The following is a 15,215-nucleotide window of genomic DNA, read 5'->3' as shown; positions in this document are numbered from 1 at the left end:
GGACAATACCTTCCTCTAACATCATAAGAATGCCATGTTAACATGATTAATATAAGGTACCAAGCTCTAATAGCATAAAATACTCAGAGATTGTACTAATGAGTTCACATGAAATGACTATTTCTACATTCAGCATAGTTTGAAAAGTATGGGGTTAATAAAAGTAACACACTTTATCCACAAGACCTCAACCAGCAATCCTAGTTTCTTTTATTCTTTGGATAGTCCATATTTTAATATGTTCAGAAGTCAAAAGATCAATAATTCTGAACATAATCTTAACCTCCTGGTACTTAAAGCTCTAGCACAAGCGAATGCTGAAATTAGATATGAGGTAAGGGAAAGATTTTCCCATGCTTACTAAGTATGAGCCACTGAAGTGCGGATTTGTTTCCCAGGCTAAAATATGGCATCTTTCTCCAGCACAAAATTCATTTAGCAACTAAAAGAAGACCCGTGACCTTCTGTCTGTATGTTGACATATACTTATGGATGGTTATCATGTCTAACTCACAAGTCTCACCATTACAGTCACCTCATTTATGTGTCATACAAGACTGTGGCTAAGGCTGTTAAAAAAGATACAAGTGTCTCGAGGTTACATTACCTGGAGAGAGACATAATAATAGTCTATTTGATGAATCTATAAATCATGGAAAATAAAGAGAGAGAGAAATCTAATAAGTAAACTCATCCATTCCTTCAGCCCATAAAATATGGCTACCTATGGCATTAAATGCTGTCCATAGCTCTGTCCAGTCCAGTCTTAAAGGGGATGTCCATGCCCTTCCTTAAGACTATTCCACTGTCTACTAGATAAGAGTGTTAGGAAGTTTTCCCGACCTTCATCCCATGCTTTTTTCTCTGCCTAATTTCGTGTCATTACTTTGAATTTTGGCTGTGAAAACTGGAAGTGTTTCAAGGTAGGAAAGATTTAAGTGTCTCACATAAATGCAAGACTTTACAAGTGTTTGAAAAGTAAGTATGGAAGGGGAAGTGTCTCACATCATGGCTTTCAGTGGTGAGGTATGGTAAGTGTTGGCAAGATAAAAAGAGAACTTGTAGAGTGCAGTAAGCAAATCTGCTTCCAAGGTGGTCAAACTAACTGGAAAGTATTTTTCTCTTGCAGAAGATGAAGCCCATAGTCCAAAGAAGACGATCTACACCTTCTGCCATTACTAAAGCTCTCAGCAAGTCAAAGTACCATTCCAGGTAAAGGAAATAGCTTTCCAACTCCTTTTTCACTTTTCTGCCTATACAGGCTGAAAAGAAACTGCTTTTAAAATTCATTTAACAGTGTCAAGGGCAATTGGTTTGTGGACAGATCTGGAAGATTTTCTTTTTTACTGCAACATACTTTAAAAATGCAGTGCAGAGGATGTAAAGTGCCAGACAATGACATGAGCTGCAAATGAGACAAACTTCCTGTGCCATTCTAGCTGGGCAGTCAATGTGTGTTTAGCTGACACATTCATGGCTGTTTAGTCTGCCGTCTAACCCGCAGCAAGCAGCGGTATGAGAAGGTGAACAGAGGTACCCCAAGAAATGAAACAGCTGATGTCTCAGGAAGTGAGACCAGTACATGAGGGCCTCCTCTGTTCAACAGTGCATTGCCGTGGGTGAGAAGCACAATTGCAAATTGTCAGAAAGCGGACTTCAGTGTAGAGAAGCTGCATATGGGCCTGCCTGTGTTCTGCAAATGTCCACTGATTTGGGAGAGAGCAGTCATCCCTGTCCCCTTAGTCCTGACTGCAGTGAGGGGCTGCAGTTTGGATTAATGGGGAAGGGACCATAAACAGTCCCCAACTGAGCAGGTGTGGAAGGAGCTGCTCCAGGGAGAAGGCTGCACAAGCCACAAGTCTTTTCAGGAGAACAGGCAGCCCTGGGGACACATCCTGGCCCTGCAACCAGGGGGACTCTCCACTGGGGGACCCTCCACAGGAGACCTCTCTGCCCTCTGCTCTGCCTGTTGGACTGCCTGTGGGAAGGTCTGGCTTTGAGATTTGGCTCTGTTTCAGACACAAATTCACTTGGGAGTGTGAAGAGGCTGGGAGCTGCTTTGGGGAACAAGGGCAGTGCTGGGAAGTCTCTACGAGAACTGTGTGTGTGGCATCATCTCTGGCCATTTGGTGAGACAGGATCCATCCTTCCTCTAGGACAATCATGTCCCCTGTCAGAAGACAGCAGCTTCCACTTGCTACTAGCTTGGGTGGACAGGTTAACTGACAACCTTGACATGAAAAGCTCCCTCTCTTGCCTGCAGCTCCAGAGCCATCCAGTGTTGTCGTGATGGTTTGCCCATTAAGATATAAAGCACCAGGAGTGTCAGCAGATAGAGCTAGGTACAAACATGCCAGACTTGCAAATCTTCCACTGAAATATCAAGTGCCAGCTATGAATTGAGCTCCTTCATCCTTACATGGGAGCTGAACCCTAGTCAATGTCATGCTCTCTTCCTCCTGCAGCACCATGTAACTACTAGACATAGCTCAGGGGACACCATGCTCCTTTCTGCCTTGCGCTGATAACGATCTTATAAATAACGCTTCCTGAGGTATCAGTCTAGTTTGATCTTTTTTTCTTTGTAAGAAAAAGTTGATAAAGCTGAACTGCTTTACATTTTGATGCTGACCAGCCCTCCTGAAGAATACACCTTTTATGTTACACCATAGGTAATTGATGCATAGTACATCCTGCTTTTCTGAAACAACCACCTGAGGTCAATCTTGCGGGATCATTTAAAATAAAGGTCAGGACTGATTTTCATTTGGTCATCTCCTGACCAAATTATGTGGCTTCTTTGCCATTCCTCCCTCCTTTAAGTTGCACTAAGGAAAAAAAAAAGAGAGCGAGAGAAACAAATTCTTGACTTTATTTGGCTGAAGAATATCCTTGTGAGGGAGGGAAACTTTAAACATTTCTCATGACGGATTGTTGTGGAAGGAGCTGGTACAATGCCATCTTTGCTTAGGCCACCAGAATATCGGTGAGTTTTTTTTTTTTGCTATCCTGCTGTTATGTTTACAAAGCTGTGTAACTCCTCCACCTTTAGGAAGTCCATTGCTGAGCTTGTGTGATGATGTGGCTCCCACTGCTCAGTTAATGCACATGGAAAAATTTTAATAGCAAGTTTAAAGGTGATTTAGCTTCTCACTTGCAGTGGCAACAGATGTATAAGCCAAGAATTCACTTGTTGGTGACTGTGGTGAGGAGGGAAGAATGTAGTTTTTCTGTAACTGGGGAATGATTTTCAAAAGCAGTTAATAGCTAGCTTTAACCTCACTCCCATGAAATCAAAGAGGCCTCATTATGAGATCGGTGGAAATTGAGTTAGACTAATGATGTCAAAAGTAGTACCCCTAAATTTCATGTGTCTGATTTGCCTGTATAGAGACTGCCCTCCAACTAGAGAAGTATTGCAGAGGGGTGGAGGGATGGCAAGTATCTGTTTTACATGCACCCTTGCCTGCAGGCAAGATGCACATTTTTGTCTGTGTAGAGACAGGAGGATCTCTGTTACTTTCGATCTACATAAATATAGGGCCATTTCTCAAAGGTTAGCTAGTTCAGTCGGGATCAGGTACTCAAACAAGGTCTTTGAATAAGACTCAGCTGAGAGTTATTGCTTGTTAGTTCAGCACAATCCCACCTGCAGGGTGAGGGTAGACCCAGGAAATGATGGTGTGGGACCTGTTGTATGGTCAGCACTGCTGATGACAGGCTGTTGCAAAATAGTCACCAGTGTTCAGTCACAAAACCTTATGAGAAAAGCTGCTGACAGTCATACAATTTTTTGTCCTCTTCCAGGGAAACTACCCTCTCCTCTTCCCATTCAGACAATGGGCTGCCAAGTTGGATGTTCAGCAGCCCAGGCTCCACTTTCATCCTGGATGAGCGAGTACAGCTAACTGTGGGCTTACAGACCCAGGAGAGACATTTGATCTTGTTCAGTGACATGCTGATCATCGCCAAATCCAGGTAAGGAATTTGCACTCAACTCATTCTCCCCAGTACGTGCTGTTGAAGCTAGACCCTGAGCTATCTGTGTAATGGGCATCAAAACAACTCTTCTTTACAAATGTGGATCTAAAATCCGGCATCTCCCCCTTCCACCTAAAGAAATTCTTCTTGGTATTAATGTTTCACTATATTTTTCTGAAGGAAAAGGTAGTTTTTGCCCTATTCCTCATGGGATTTCTTGAAGAAATCACATGAGGGCAAGAGACAGTAAGTACAGAAAACTGATTCTTGGTCTCACTGTTTCTGCCATAGTTTCATGTAACACATGGTTACAACAATATTTAGCCCAAATCATTACCTGCCTGTGACTGTAGTGAAACACATTGCCCTAAGCCACAAGTGGAGCCGCCAACACCAAAATCCACTTGCAAAACTCTCCTGCAGTGCCTCCACATGCCCAGACATTTAGTTTTGGAGGACTGTTAGTGTTGCTGCATCTGCAGGACGATGGTGGCACGAACAAACGTTGGAGGCATAGTTGTTAGAATATGGCCTAAGAAATTCATAATTTGAATTGCAGGTCTTCTGCCAGCCTGAAGCTGAAAAAGCAGGTACATCTGAGTGAAGTGTGGACCGGCACCTGTCTCAGCGAAGTGACGGAGAAAAAGATGAGTCCTGAGAATTCGTTTGTCATCGGCTGGCCTATCATCAACTATGTTGTCACCTTCAGGTATCACATCAGACCTCTCTCCAACCAGGCAGCTGCCCAAGTCTTCCATGTGTCAAGAGAAATGATGACTGAGGATGCAGGACCCTGAACTCTACCACAGCCCTTCTCCCCATTGAGTGCATGACTCATATTAGGCAGTGTGGTAAAAATTTAGATCTTGGGAGACAGTCATATTTTAAAAGTATCTGCAGGCTAGTCCCTGAGAGACTTTTAAACTAGAGGACCATGCCTTGCAAGTGGTGTTGTAACAAGGGCTGACCCTGCTGCAGAACGTACTGGAACATCACATCCAAATCAGCCATAGCAAACTGGCTTGTGCCATCATGTAACCTACATACATGTTGTTTCAGCACCTGCCAGCAGACATTTCATAGAATCATTGAACAGCTTGGGTTGGAAGAGACCTTAAAGATCATCTAGTTCCGACTCCCCTGCCATGGGCAGGGACACCACCTACTAGATCAGGTTGCCAAGGGTCTTGAACACATCCAGTCTAGTCTTGAACACCTCCAGGGGTGGGGCATCCACTACTTTTCTGGGCATTTCTGTAGAAGATTAATCCTAGTTTGGGAATTTTTCACTACAAAGGATGGTTTAGTTACATTAATGAAAATGCCAGATGGCTTTGTGCAGGGATTAAATTCCTTTATCCACCACTAATGTGGCATGGGCAGCTCCTGGGTAAACCTTGCTCCTGGAGTCATCTTCCAGGATGTCTCGTGCCCACAACAACAGCCTGTAAAGATGACAAGGATTGTCAAGATAGGTCTGCACAAGCAGCACAGTCCAGACCTGTTTAGTCCTTGCTAACCCCAACATCAGAAATGCAGGGGAGTGTGAAGCAGGCTAGAGAGAAGCACGATCATGTCCAAATGCCATCTGAAAGGCTATTCAAGTGTTGCTCCTGAGCTCATAAAGCTCACCAAAAAGAGTGTGACTTTTTTTTTAGCTTGAGCTCAGTCTAGCCTGGCCAAATTGAATCTAGAGCTGGTATATCCACAAGGAGCTCAGGTCGCTGCTAGCTCAGGCATCTCTGCTTCACAGTTGGTTGCGAAACTGGGAGGCCAGCAATCTTCAAGGGTCATTCTGACCTTAGGGGTTCTGCTGACTTGGCTAGAAAGGGCTGATCTAGCCTGATGCTTCTCCTTTTGTGGGGCAGCTGTCCTTGTGGGAAAAGAAATGGGAACCATACCCTACTTTTGCACTTGCTGCCTCATAATTTCCAAGGGTCAGGATGGTCTCTTCTGGGTGATGGATTCCTGGCCTTAGGACTCATGCTCTGACATGGAAGCAGCTATTTGTGTCTTTGTCCAAACTCAAAAACAGTTGCTATTCCTTCATGTCACTGAGACCTGGGTAACCCATGTTGGCAGCAGAAGCTTCTAAGAACAGCAGACATTGGAAAGGAAATAATAGTAGAAAGAAAATCGTAATTAAAGGTCACCACAAAAATAATAAAGGCCCACAAAATGAGTTAACTCCAGAACCACAGGAAGATATTTGTTCCTTATCTGAACACATGCCAGCCTGGGCGGGAAATGTAGTCTAGTTTGTTCTTGGGATTTTTTTGTCATGGTTATTATTGTTGTTCGTTGAAATAGGACAGAAGTAGGAAAGGACTGTGCTTTTGTTCCAGGGCTTTGCAGGAAGGAACTTTGACTTACAGCTATATATAAATGAAACTGGGTAAAGTTTCCAAAGGCTGTTACCCACTCAGCACTTGTTTGATGATCTGCCTCCCTTTTTATCTTCAGCTCAGCTGACGTGAAGGAACGATGGCTGTCTGCATTACTATGGTAAGTGACTCTCCTTTTATCCTTCTTTGGGGTGGTTCCTCTACAATACTCAGAGGAAATTTGTCATGCTTGATATCAAATTGCCCTCTGATTTTCAGCACAGAGAGTGTCTAGCTACTGTTTGAAAAATCTACCTTTGAAGCCTGATTGTAGAATCCGTTGGTGAAAGCAAAAGTAGTGTTTACAGTCCAGAAAAGATGAACTCCACTAGAAGATATTATTATTGGAGCATCTTTATTCCTTTGGTGCTGGAAGTTGGCTTTGCAAATCACTGTGGAAATGTCATACCTGGTATTGATTCTTCAGATGTTTTTTGATTTGATTTAAAGTTTGTATTTCATGGCATCTGGAGGCTCCAGTTGTTTCTTTTTAATGTTATGTTTCTGTATGTCATTTCCACTAACGTTCAGGCAGAAGTGTTTGTATAGATAGAGAGAGGGGAAAAAGTTATCTCCTGATTCTTGGAGAACAATAATGATCCAAACAATGATGGAAGGTGTTAAGCTAGGCACGTCTATCTGCATTAGCATTGCCATGTGGGTTTTTCCTAGCCTGGGGCCTCAAAGAAAGATTAATAAGTTAGTAAGAGCACATGACCACTCTGTAAACATTGCATGTTATTATTACTGTTGTAGTTACTCTGTATTTGTTGCAGTGCCGAGGAGCAGGTCTCTTGCATCTCTTGGATCCAAACTTTAGGGTCCTTCTTGAGTTTGCTTAGGAAATTATATTCTCCCCTCTCTTTCCTTTGGCTTTCAGGCATATCAGTGAGATAAAACAGAATGAATATCTGAAGAATCTAACCCTTCAAATCTTTGTGCTGGATGCTGATAACTGTTCTTCTGTAAGTAAAACTACAGCAGCTGTTGCTGCTACAGCTATCCTTGTTTAAAATTCAAGTCCCACCTGAAAAGGTTTTAGAGGGTGCATATCTATGCAGCTGCTCACTTCCTGCTGGAAGCCCACTCAGAGGGTTTTGGCTTGGGGAATCATGAGGTATCCAGACCCTTATTAAAGAATAGTAAAGTCTTAAAATTATTCTTGGCTTCTGGCTTCTGTACTCTTTTCCTTTTGCTTTACTTCATAATTGGCGATGTTTTGTGGTAGAGTGCCCAGTAATTCCTATTTTCAGTGCAGTAAGTGAAGATACTGATCCTGAAAGAATCACTGGCTTAGTCTCCTGAACTATTTTACTAGAACATGTCCTGGTCTCTTCATATTTATAGCACTCATTTCTAGGCTTCACACCAAGCTTGGTGGGTCACCTTTACGTTTTAGCAAGTCGTCTCTCAGAGAGGGACCCCAGGCCCTCTTGATTTATTAGCTTTATGCCATGTTCAGCCTTTGAACTAACAATGGCACTATTGTCAGTCAAATACAAACGTGATCAAATACAGTATCTGAACACCACCCAGTTCCTTTGTTTTCTACAGGATGAAGCCTTTGTATGCTAATAAACCAATGATGGAAGTAGCTGACAATAGTTTTCACAATGTATAACCCTCACCTATAACAATGATTCCATTGTAGTTCAAATTAACACAACTGTTCTAAACATCAACATTTAATAAAGACAGCCAATAGACAGATGAGTGATATTTTTTTGCCAGATTTTCAAGCTACAAGAAACTGCAACCAATCTTCATGCCTTCTTAATGGCTTCCTACATTTTCTCTTTTCCTTTCTAGACCACTGCAGTCAATGTGTCCAATGTGGAAACTGCAGAGAGTGTGATGAGGAAGACGCTTCTACAGATTGGACTTCCTGTAAGTGACTGTTGCATAGGTTTGCCAGATCTTAGCTAGGGGAGCTGGCAACATCTGGGTTTTGGGACAGTGCAGATACGGAGAAGTCTACATTTGCTGTAGTTAACCATTAAGACATTGATACTCTCTGGACTAGAAGGTGAAGAAATCAGTTTGTGTGGATGCAAAAATTTAGAAAGACGCACATGCTTATGTTCCTACATTAAATTCAAACTTTGTAAAGTGATCCAGCATTAGGCTTGAGTCTAGCTTGTCAAAAAATTATTAATATAGCCATGAAACAGTGAACAAATCAGTGATGTTATCAGATGAGTCTTTCCGATTGCAATGGTCCAGCAATTACAGTGTTTGGTAGCTTTTACAGTGTCCAGTAATATAATACCAAGGAAAGGTGTGGAACACATTGCTAAAATAGTCCTGGGAAGTCTCATTCTCTTTCTGTAAAAAGGAAATCACTTCTATTGTGTCATATGCTTATGTGTAATTCTGTGGAAAAGTGTCTGGGCATACTCCATAGCATTGCAGTCTTAAGAGAGACATTAATATTTCTCGTCTTTCTTCAGCTTGCAGAACATGTGATGCCAATACATCATACAAGTATGGCAGTGCTGTGGCATGCTAGGGGATTGGGAAGTAGGGAATAGCTGGGACAGCAAGAACCCAAATAGGCCAATCTGTAATCTGACCTGGCAGCAACACCTAAATGCATTGGACTGTTGAGGCTGAAAATGGTACTGCACTATGTGTTTTCCATATACAGTGTGGGACACCAGCATTCGTGAAAAAGCATGTTGACTTGACTGGTAGTGTTTCTCTGGTTGTGTGTAGGGATTTCTTCACTCAGAGCCTACTGGGTGGACAGTCAGGAAACCATTACGTGGTTTTACAACCTCGTGGCGCTCAGTCTATTCTTCTGAACCTTTTCCCTTCCACTCTTTATCAGACAGAGTGACCCAGAGCACCCATCCCTCCCATCCCTGTGTCCTGCAGTTAGCTATACACGTCTGCTGCTTCTTGGCCTGTTCAGCCATTATCTCTGTCGTTTTCTGAGTAGAATGCAACCCCTTGGACCCTCATCCTGGTCCGCTTCACCTGTAATTCTCTTTTCTGTTCTTCAACCACCAGGGCAGGACAAATGACCATCATCTCTGGGTGATCTCAGGAAAAGATGAGCCTGCTTACCCTCTCATTGGTAAGAGCTCTCCCATTTTCTCTTAATTCTAGCACCACAGAAGTAAGTGAAAAATGACACTGGTTTATGTAGCAGAGAAATAGCTCAAACAGTGCATTCTTCACATAAAAAGGCAATTGTAGGGGGACCGTATCAAGCTGATGTAGAATGTCACTTGGCTCTTATGGTGTCAGGATACACATTTAATGAAGGTATGTTGACATGTTTGAATATCTTCACACTTACGTCCCTTTTTCAAGCAAATCTGTGCATTTCTGGATCTGAAATCATGACACTTCTCAGTAGACAAAGCAAATTTACAGGAGATTTTTAAGCTGGGTGAAGAATCTCTTTCCTTTCGGTGCTTGTGATGCAAGGGGCTGTAGGTAGAACATAGAAGAAAGCTTGCTCCTATCCCCCTGGCTGCTGGTATGAGCTTTCAGGTCTGTTTGCTTGGTGACTGGTCATTCTGTCCAGCACTTCTTGGTAGGCTTCTGCTCCTTACAGAAAGTGCCTGTGGTCTGGGGCAGCCTCTGTCTGCCTTCACTACCTGTGATAGAGATATCCACTGATGTCCATCCAAACATCATCAGGAGCATCTCCGGACACCTTCTCAGCATTTTGTATTGAGGCCCTATGAGAAGTAAAACAAGTCATTGCAGTTAGGTGGCCACTCAGCAGAAGCATGCTAGGTCCAGGGGAAAGCAGTTGAGCAGCTTTCCCCTGGACGTAACAGAAGAATGCAGAATTTTTAGGTGGATCCACTGGTGACTTGTAAGCTTTTTATGAAGAAGATAAGATATTTATCTAACTTTTTTGGTACTTATTTATCTTTCATTGCATTGCAGTTCACAAATAATGAAACTGTTTTATATGGAAGATCTTTATATGGAAGATCAAAGCCAATTTGTTTCATAAGGCTCCTTATAGTTGTTGTCCTCTGAATCTCCACTTTAATCCAATACTGATCTGATCTCACACAAAGACATGGGCTACCCAAGGCAATGCCCTTTGCAGGCTGTTTATTTGAAAAGTTTCCGTTTTTAACATTTTGTGTTTTGTTTATAGGAACTCCCAAAGCTTGAGGGAAAGCAGGTGTATATTTAGAGGGTTTTGAAGACAGTCACAATGGAGGGGAGTGATGGAAATCTGTAGCAGATGATACCAGAAAACAATAAATATTTTAAAATAAAACTCTGAATTTTGATTATTCAGTACTCAGCATCGATCGCTGAAGCTGGAGTTTTCCAATAATAGTAATAATAATAATAACAATAATAATAATTTCCATTTGTGAACTGTTGGCAAAAACAAGACACCAAAGTGTAAGGTTAAATGCAAAATTAAAATAAGGCAGAATATTTAATGTGGCAAAGGATGCAAAACATGTCTCTGTTTTTCCTGTTGTAATACATAACAAATTCTATTATTATGTTTGTATTCAATGATATAACTATATTTAGGTATCGGCCATTAAGATAAATTAAGAATCAATCCTAATTTGAACTTTTCCTGAAATTCAGAACACTTTGGTTAATTTTCCTGGGAAAGGTGGTGGTGTTTTAGGATCATTTTCTTTAAATACCTTCTTGAGAGTTTGCAGTTCTGTCAGGGACCGAAAGAGCAGGAGTGTCCTGTTCTCTTGTCCTTACTGCTAGGTGAGAGCAAGGTAGCACTGACAGTACTCATAGACAGCCCGAACTTGCACTAAGCAGCTCACTATTTAGATTTAACCAGAGAGGAAGCAAAGATATACTGTGATTTACCCAACATGTAAACCAAAGCTGTTGGATGCATTTAAACTGCTTCTTGTTTCTCTGACGGATGTGTCAGTGGTTCAGCCATTGCTCCCAGTGTTGTCCTAGAGCATACTGCTTAGTTACACCAAACAGGTAATCTCTGCATTAATGCTGCATTATATTTTCAGAGATAACTCAATAAATATATCCCCAGGCTGTCCAAGGAAGTTTATGCCTGTTAGTTTATTCAGGAGATCTTGCTCTGAAGACCACATAGTCGTATTAAAACTATTATTCTGGTGTTCATTAGACTGCACGTTTGTTTATTTGTGGGTGCTTAAAGATGTTTTCCAACTCCTCATGCCACATGCTTATTTTTTGTATCTGTCCAGTACATACTAGACTGTCATAGGGAGCTGACTGCAGCACAGAGCAATGCTTACAGTATTTTGTTAGTGTAATGGGGTTCATAAGTCTATTACTGAAGACTTGAACCATAATGTTCTGAAGAGCTGCTAATGAAGAGTGACTGGCCAGGTTTAACTTGATGAACTTATTTGTAAAGCAATGATCATATATGCACAGAGGCACCCTAACCTCTTTAGTCCTCAGGTGGAGGTTTTGAGCAACATTGCTTAAAGGCCCAGCTGCAGTGAGAGCCATTGGATGTGGCTGCTTCCTCTCGCCCAGGTTTAGATCTGTTTTCACATAAGTCTGCATCTTTACTTGCTCTTTACACACCTCTTTGTTCCACAGGGCACGAGCATCCTTTCAGCATCGCATTGTACTGTCTCCGAGATTCTGTTGACCAGCAACAAGGAACCAACAATAACACCCTGCTGGCTGATGGGTCAGAAACCTCCTTCCTTGAGCAGCTTCCAAAAGAAAAACAGTGTCAGTTTGTCCTGAAACCCAGGCTCCAAGTTCCATTGCAGCTGAAGAGAGGTAGGAGCTGCAGAAGTGCCTCACAACCAGACAGATTTTTCTGTTTTCAGTGGCAGTGCCAAATTCTTCCAAGCATTGTACATGTATCCCAGAGTCACTCCCATATCCTACTGCATGCATAGAGGATGGGATTGCAGAGGGGCTAAATTTGTTGGTGCAAATGTTCAGAATTAGCTTTCAGTTCCTGAGTAGCTTTCAACTGCAAGCCATTCAAACATTGCATAGATGGTAAGGTTCCCTAAAGAACAGTGAATGAGTAAGAGTTTTGATGATGGTTGAGAGATGAACAAGTGTTTTCACTGCAGTGGTTTCTACCTGACTATCCCCCTTAACGGTGTATTTATTATCGATGAGATGGTAGAAAGTTCTTGTTTTGCCGGGAACTCTGACTCCCCTGCAGGTCAGTCACTGGCCAGTAGGACGACGATCACATGTGTAATGAAGGTCTGTTTCCTTTTAGAGTCACTGCAGAAACACACCAAGAGGAAGAAGTCCTTGATTGACTGGGCCCTGCGCCGTAGCACCAGCACACCCACAGACAGCCCTCCTTCACAGTCGCCTACCACCCCACGGAAGCTCTTTGGCCTGTCTCTATCCTCTGTCTGTCCTGATGGGATCCTTCCCAAGCCAATCATGGTAAAGAGCAGCCTAGGCGTTCATTCTGACATAAATGTGATGCGTTCGGTCAAGAATTTAAAGAAGACAACCAGCATTTGCCTGTGCTGTCAGTGGACTACATACATCTACATTGTCTAAATCTCATTCACTACAAGAGTCCACTGGACTCTTGCTTGCCACAGGATAGGAGCGCCCATGTGAACTGTACGTGCAACTAAGGTGACAGGCTCTTGTCCCTGTTTAAGTCATGACAAACCTCTTCTACATCTATCCTCTTCCCAGTGCTGACTAGGTCTTACACTAATTATATGTGAGGGATAACATACACAACAGGATAAAGTATTAGGTTCTTACGTATAACTGAGCTTTCTCTTAGGATATGCTGCTCCTGCTGTACCATGAAGGTCCCTCCACTAGGGGCATTTTCAGACGCTCTGCCAATGCCAAGACTTGCAAGGAATTGAAAGAGAAGCTGAACTCTGGAGGTGATGTCCAGGTGGACGGAGAGTCAGTCTTTGTGGCTGCAGCTGTCATCACGGTATGTTGGGCCAAGTAACTCAGCTGTCTGAGCTAATCATGCCTTCCTTCTTTTAGTAAGAAAGCAACATGAGTCTTTATGCGGAGGGATGATTCAAAGCAGGGATGGGCAGGGGGGGTTGCACAAACCATTTCTAGCGAGGCGCATTCTCAGCTGACAGCTTTGTCCTCTATGTGCACGAAGGTATCTGTCTGACCCAGTGGTGGTTGCTTTAACGTGCAGGTATGTGCAGTGGCCCTCAGGCCAGTGTTTCATTTTGCACCTCCCTTGTACAAAACAGCCTTCACCAGCAGTTCTAGTAACATCTACCTCCAAAATAACCATGGCTTCTACGAAGGAATTATCTCACAGTGCCAAATACCATGACAGTGCCTGAACTCAGCAATTCAGATGCTAGACACAGCAGGCCATGAAGCCTTGTGGTGACAGCAGTGTAATTGTTTTTTTGTCCTTTTCGGACACATGGAAGAGCGTGGAGGGAGATGTGGGAGGACTAGTGCCATTTGACTGCAACCACTCTGTATTCCCCACAGAGAGGCCATGCAAAGGAGATGGCTTGTACAATCTAGGCTCTGAGCCTTCACCCTCTAATCAGACAGCAAGCAAGAGGAAAACTGCTGCCAAGTCCAAGCAGAGGCATTGTAGTGAATGGGGGATGAAGCTTGTAATAAGACACAACTTTTGATAAGAAAAAGCCTATCTTTTGCATTGTCAATTAAATGTGGTCAGAACAATTCAGACACTAAAGTGCCAAAAACATTCCTACCTCTTGTTCTAGTTGGCCTAATATAAAAAGCTGTTGACTGGGAGGATATTCAGGCATTTTACAATGCAAAATGTATGTTAAGTTGTTACAAAGTCCTCTCATAAAAACAGCAATCCTTATTGATTAAAAATATTTCAGACAGAACTATGCATAACCTTAGATACCAGTCCTTGGCCTACTGTAGCAGAGATCAACCCTGTCCTGGAAGAGGGGCAGGCATGAGCATGTTCTTCTGCCATAAACTATAAACACAGTTCTGCAGTGCTGCAAATGAAGAGCTTGGTGGAAGTGGGGAGGGAAGGAGAAATGTATTTGTGTCGCGTCTCATTTTATCTTCTTAATATGAATAAACACTAACTATATGCATCATAAAACCAAAACAAGGAATTCAAAACTGACCAGACTGCTCTGCATATATATATTTAATTCAGGATTTTCTCCGAAATATACCTGACAGTGTTCTATCCTCAGACATGCACGGACTGTGGATGGAAGCTGTGGATACAGAAAATCGGGCACATAAAATTGAAGCTATCAAAAGGTTTGTAAAAGCCTTTGTAAAAACTTTGTAAAAGCTTCTTTTGGTGGGAGAAGGGGAAATGTAGGGCCCTAATCATAGGCTTCATCTTCTGGGAGACTCCTGTTGCTGCTCCAGGCCACAGTAGAGCTGTTGCTGGTTGCCAGTGTCACTGGTCAAAACCTTTCACTGGTCTTTTGTTAACATTTTTGACACAGAAAAAGAAAATTCTTTTCTGATGACCAATTCAAATTACCAGAACCAGCAAACTGAAAAACCACAGTAGTTCAGTCACCAGAAGTACATCAAATATTAGTGGAATTAGATCTTTAACAATGGTAACTTTTTTTCTATGAGCACAAAATAAAGATAATCATATTGGCAGTTAGAAGAAATAGCCCTACCAGGATGGTGACTGGAACCTTGAAAACAGCTCTACTGCCTTGAAACTGCTGCCCCAAGCAAGAAAAGTGTATTAGGAGCAAGCGGGATAAGCGGTATATTGAATCTCTTCTTGTTAGTGGCTTTTGAACCTTGCTGTTTGACCTGGATCTCCTTCTTGCATTGTCTCTATAGCGTAGGACACAGGCAATGGCACTGTCTCATGCGCTGCTGGCATGGAGCTGCATGCAACTCCTTTGGGTGGTCTTTATTTTGTTAAGACACTGT

At 42.5% G+C, this 15,215-nt stretch overlaps 1 protein-coding gene across 2 annotated transcripts in view; it reads left to right on the top strand.

The window, feature by feature from the left end:
• Positions 1–15,215, top strand: part of LOC121077329 (rho GTPase-activating protein 20-like) — a 39,048-nt gene that overhangs the window by 18,344 nt on the left and 5,489 nt on the right. The window contains exons 2-12 of one of the 2 annotated variants that reach the window (XM_040572499.1): positions 1,130–1,212; positions 3,808–3,978; positions 4,541–4,690; positions 6,445–6,486; positions 7,246–7,330; positions 8,175–8,252; positions 9,378–9,444; positions 11,919–12,107; positions 12,568–12,743; positions 13,102–13,263; positions 14,461–14,570. In XM_040572499.1, the coding sequence (XP_040428433.1) occupies positions 1,133–1,212; positions 3,808–3,978; positions 4,541–4,690; positions 6,445–6,486; positions 7,246–7,330; positions 8,175–8,252; positions 9,378–9,444; positions 11,919–12,107; positions 12,568–12,743; positions 13,102–13,263; positions 14,461–14,570 (1,310 nt within the window). In that variant the 5' untranslated portion in view covers positions 1,130–1,132. Of the gene's footprint in view, positions 1–1,129; positions 1,213–3,807; positions 3,979–4,540; positions 4,691–6,326; positions 6,487–7,245; positions 7,331–8,174; positions 8,253–9,377; positions 9,445–11,918; positions 12,108–12,567; positions 12,744–13,101; positions 13,264–14,460; positions 14,571–15,215 lie in introns of those variants that run through there. The other variant, XM_040572500.1, reaches the window with a different exon arrangement.

This window comes from Cygnus olor, chromosome 13 (assembly GCF_009769625.2).
Source record: "Cygnus olor isolate bCygOlo1 chromosome 13, bCygOlo1.pri.v2, whole genome shotgun sequence".
NCBI lineage: Eukaryota > Metazoa > Chordata > Aves > Anseriformes > Anatidae > Cygnus > Cygnus olor.
The sequence above is the reverse complement of the archived record's forward strand: the minus strand, read 5'-3'. Positions and strand labels throughout refer to the sequence as shown.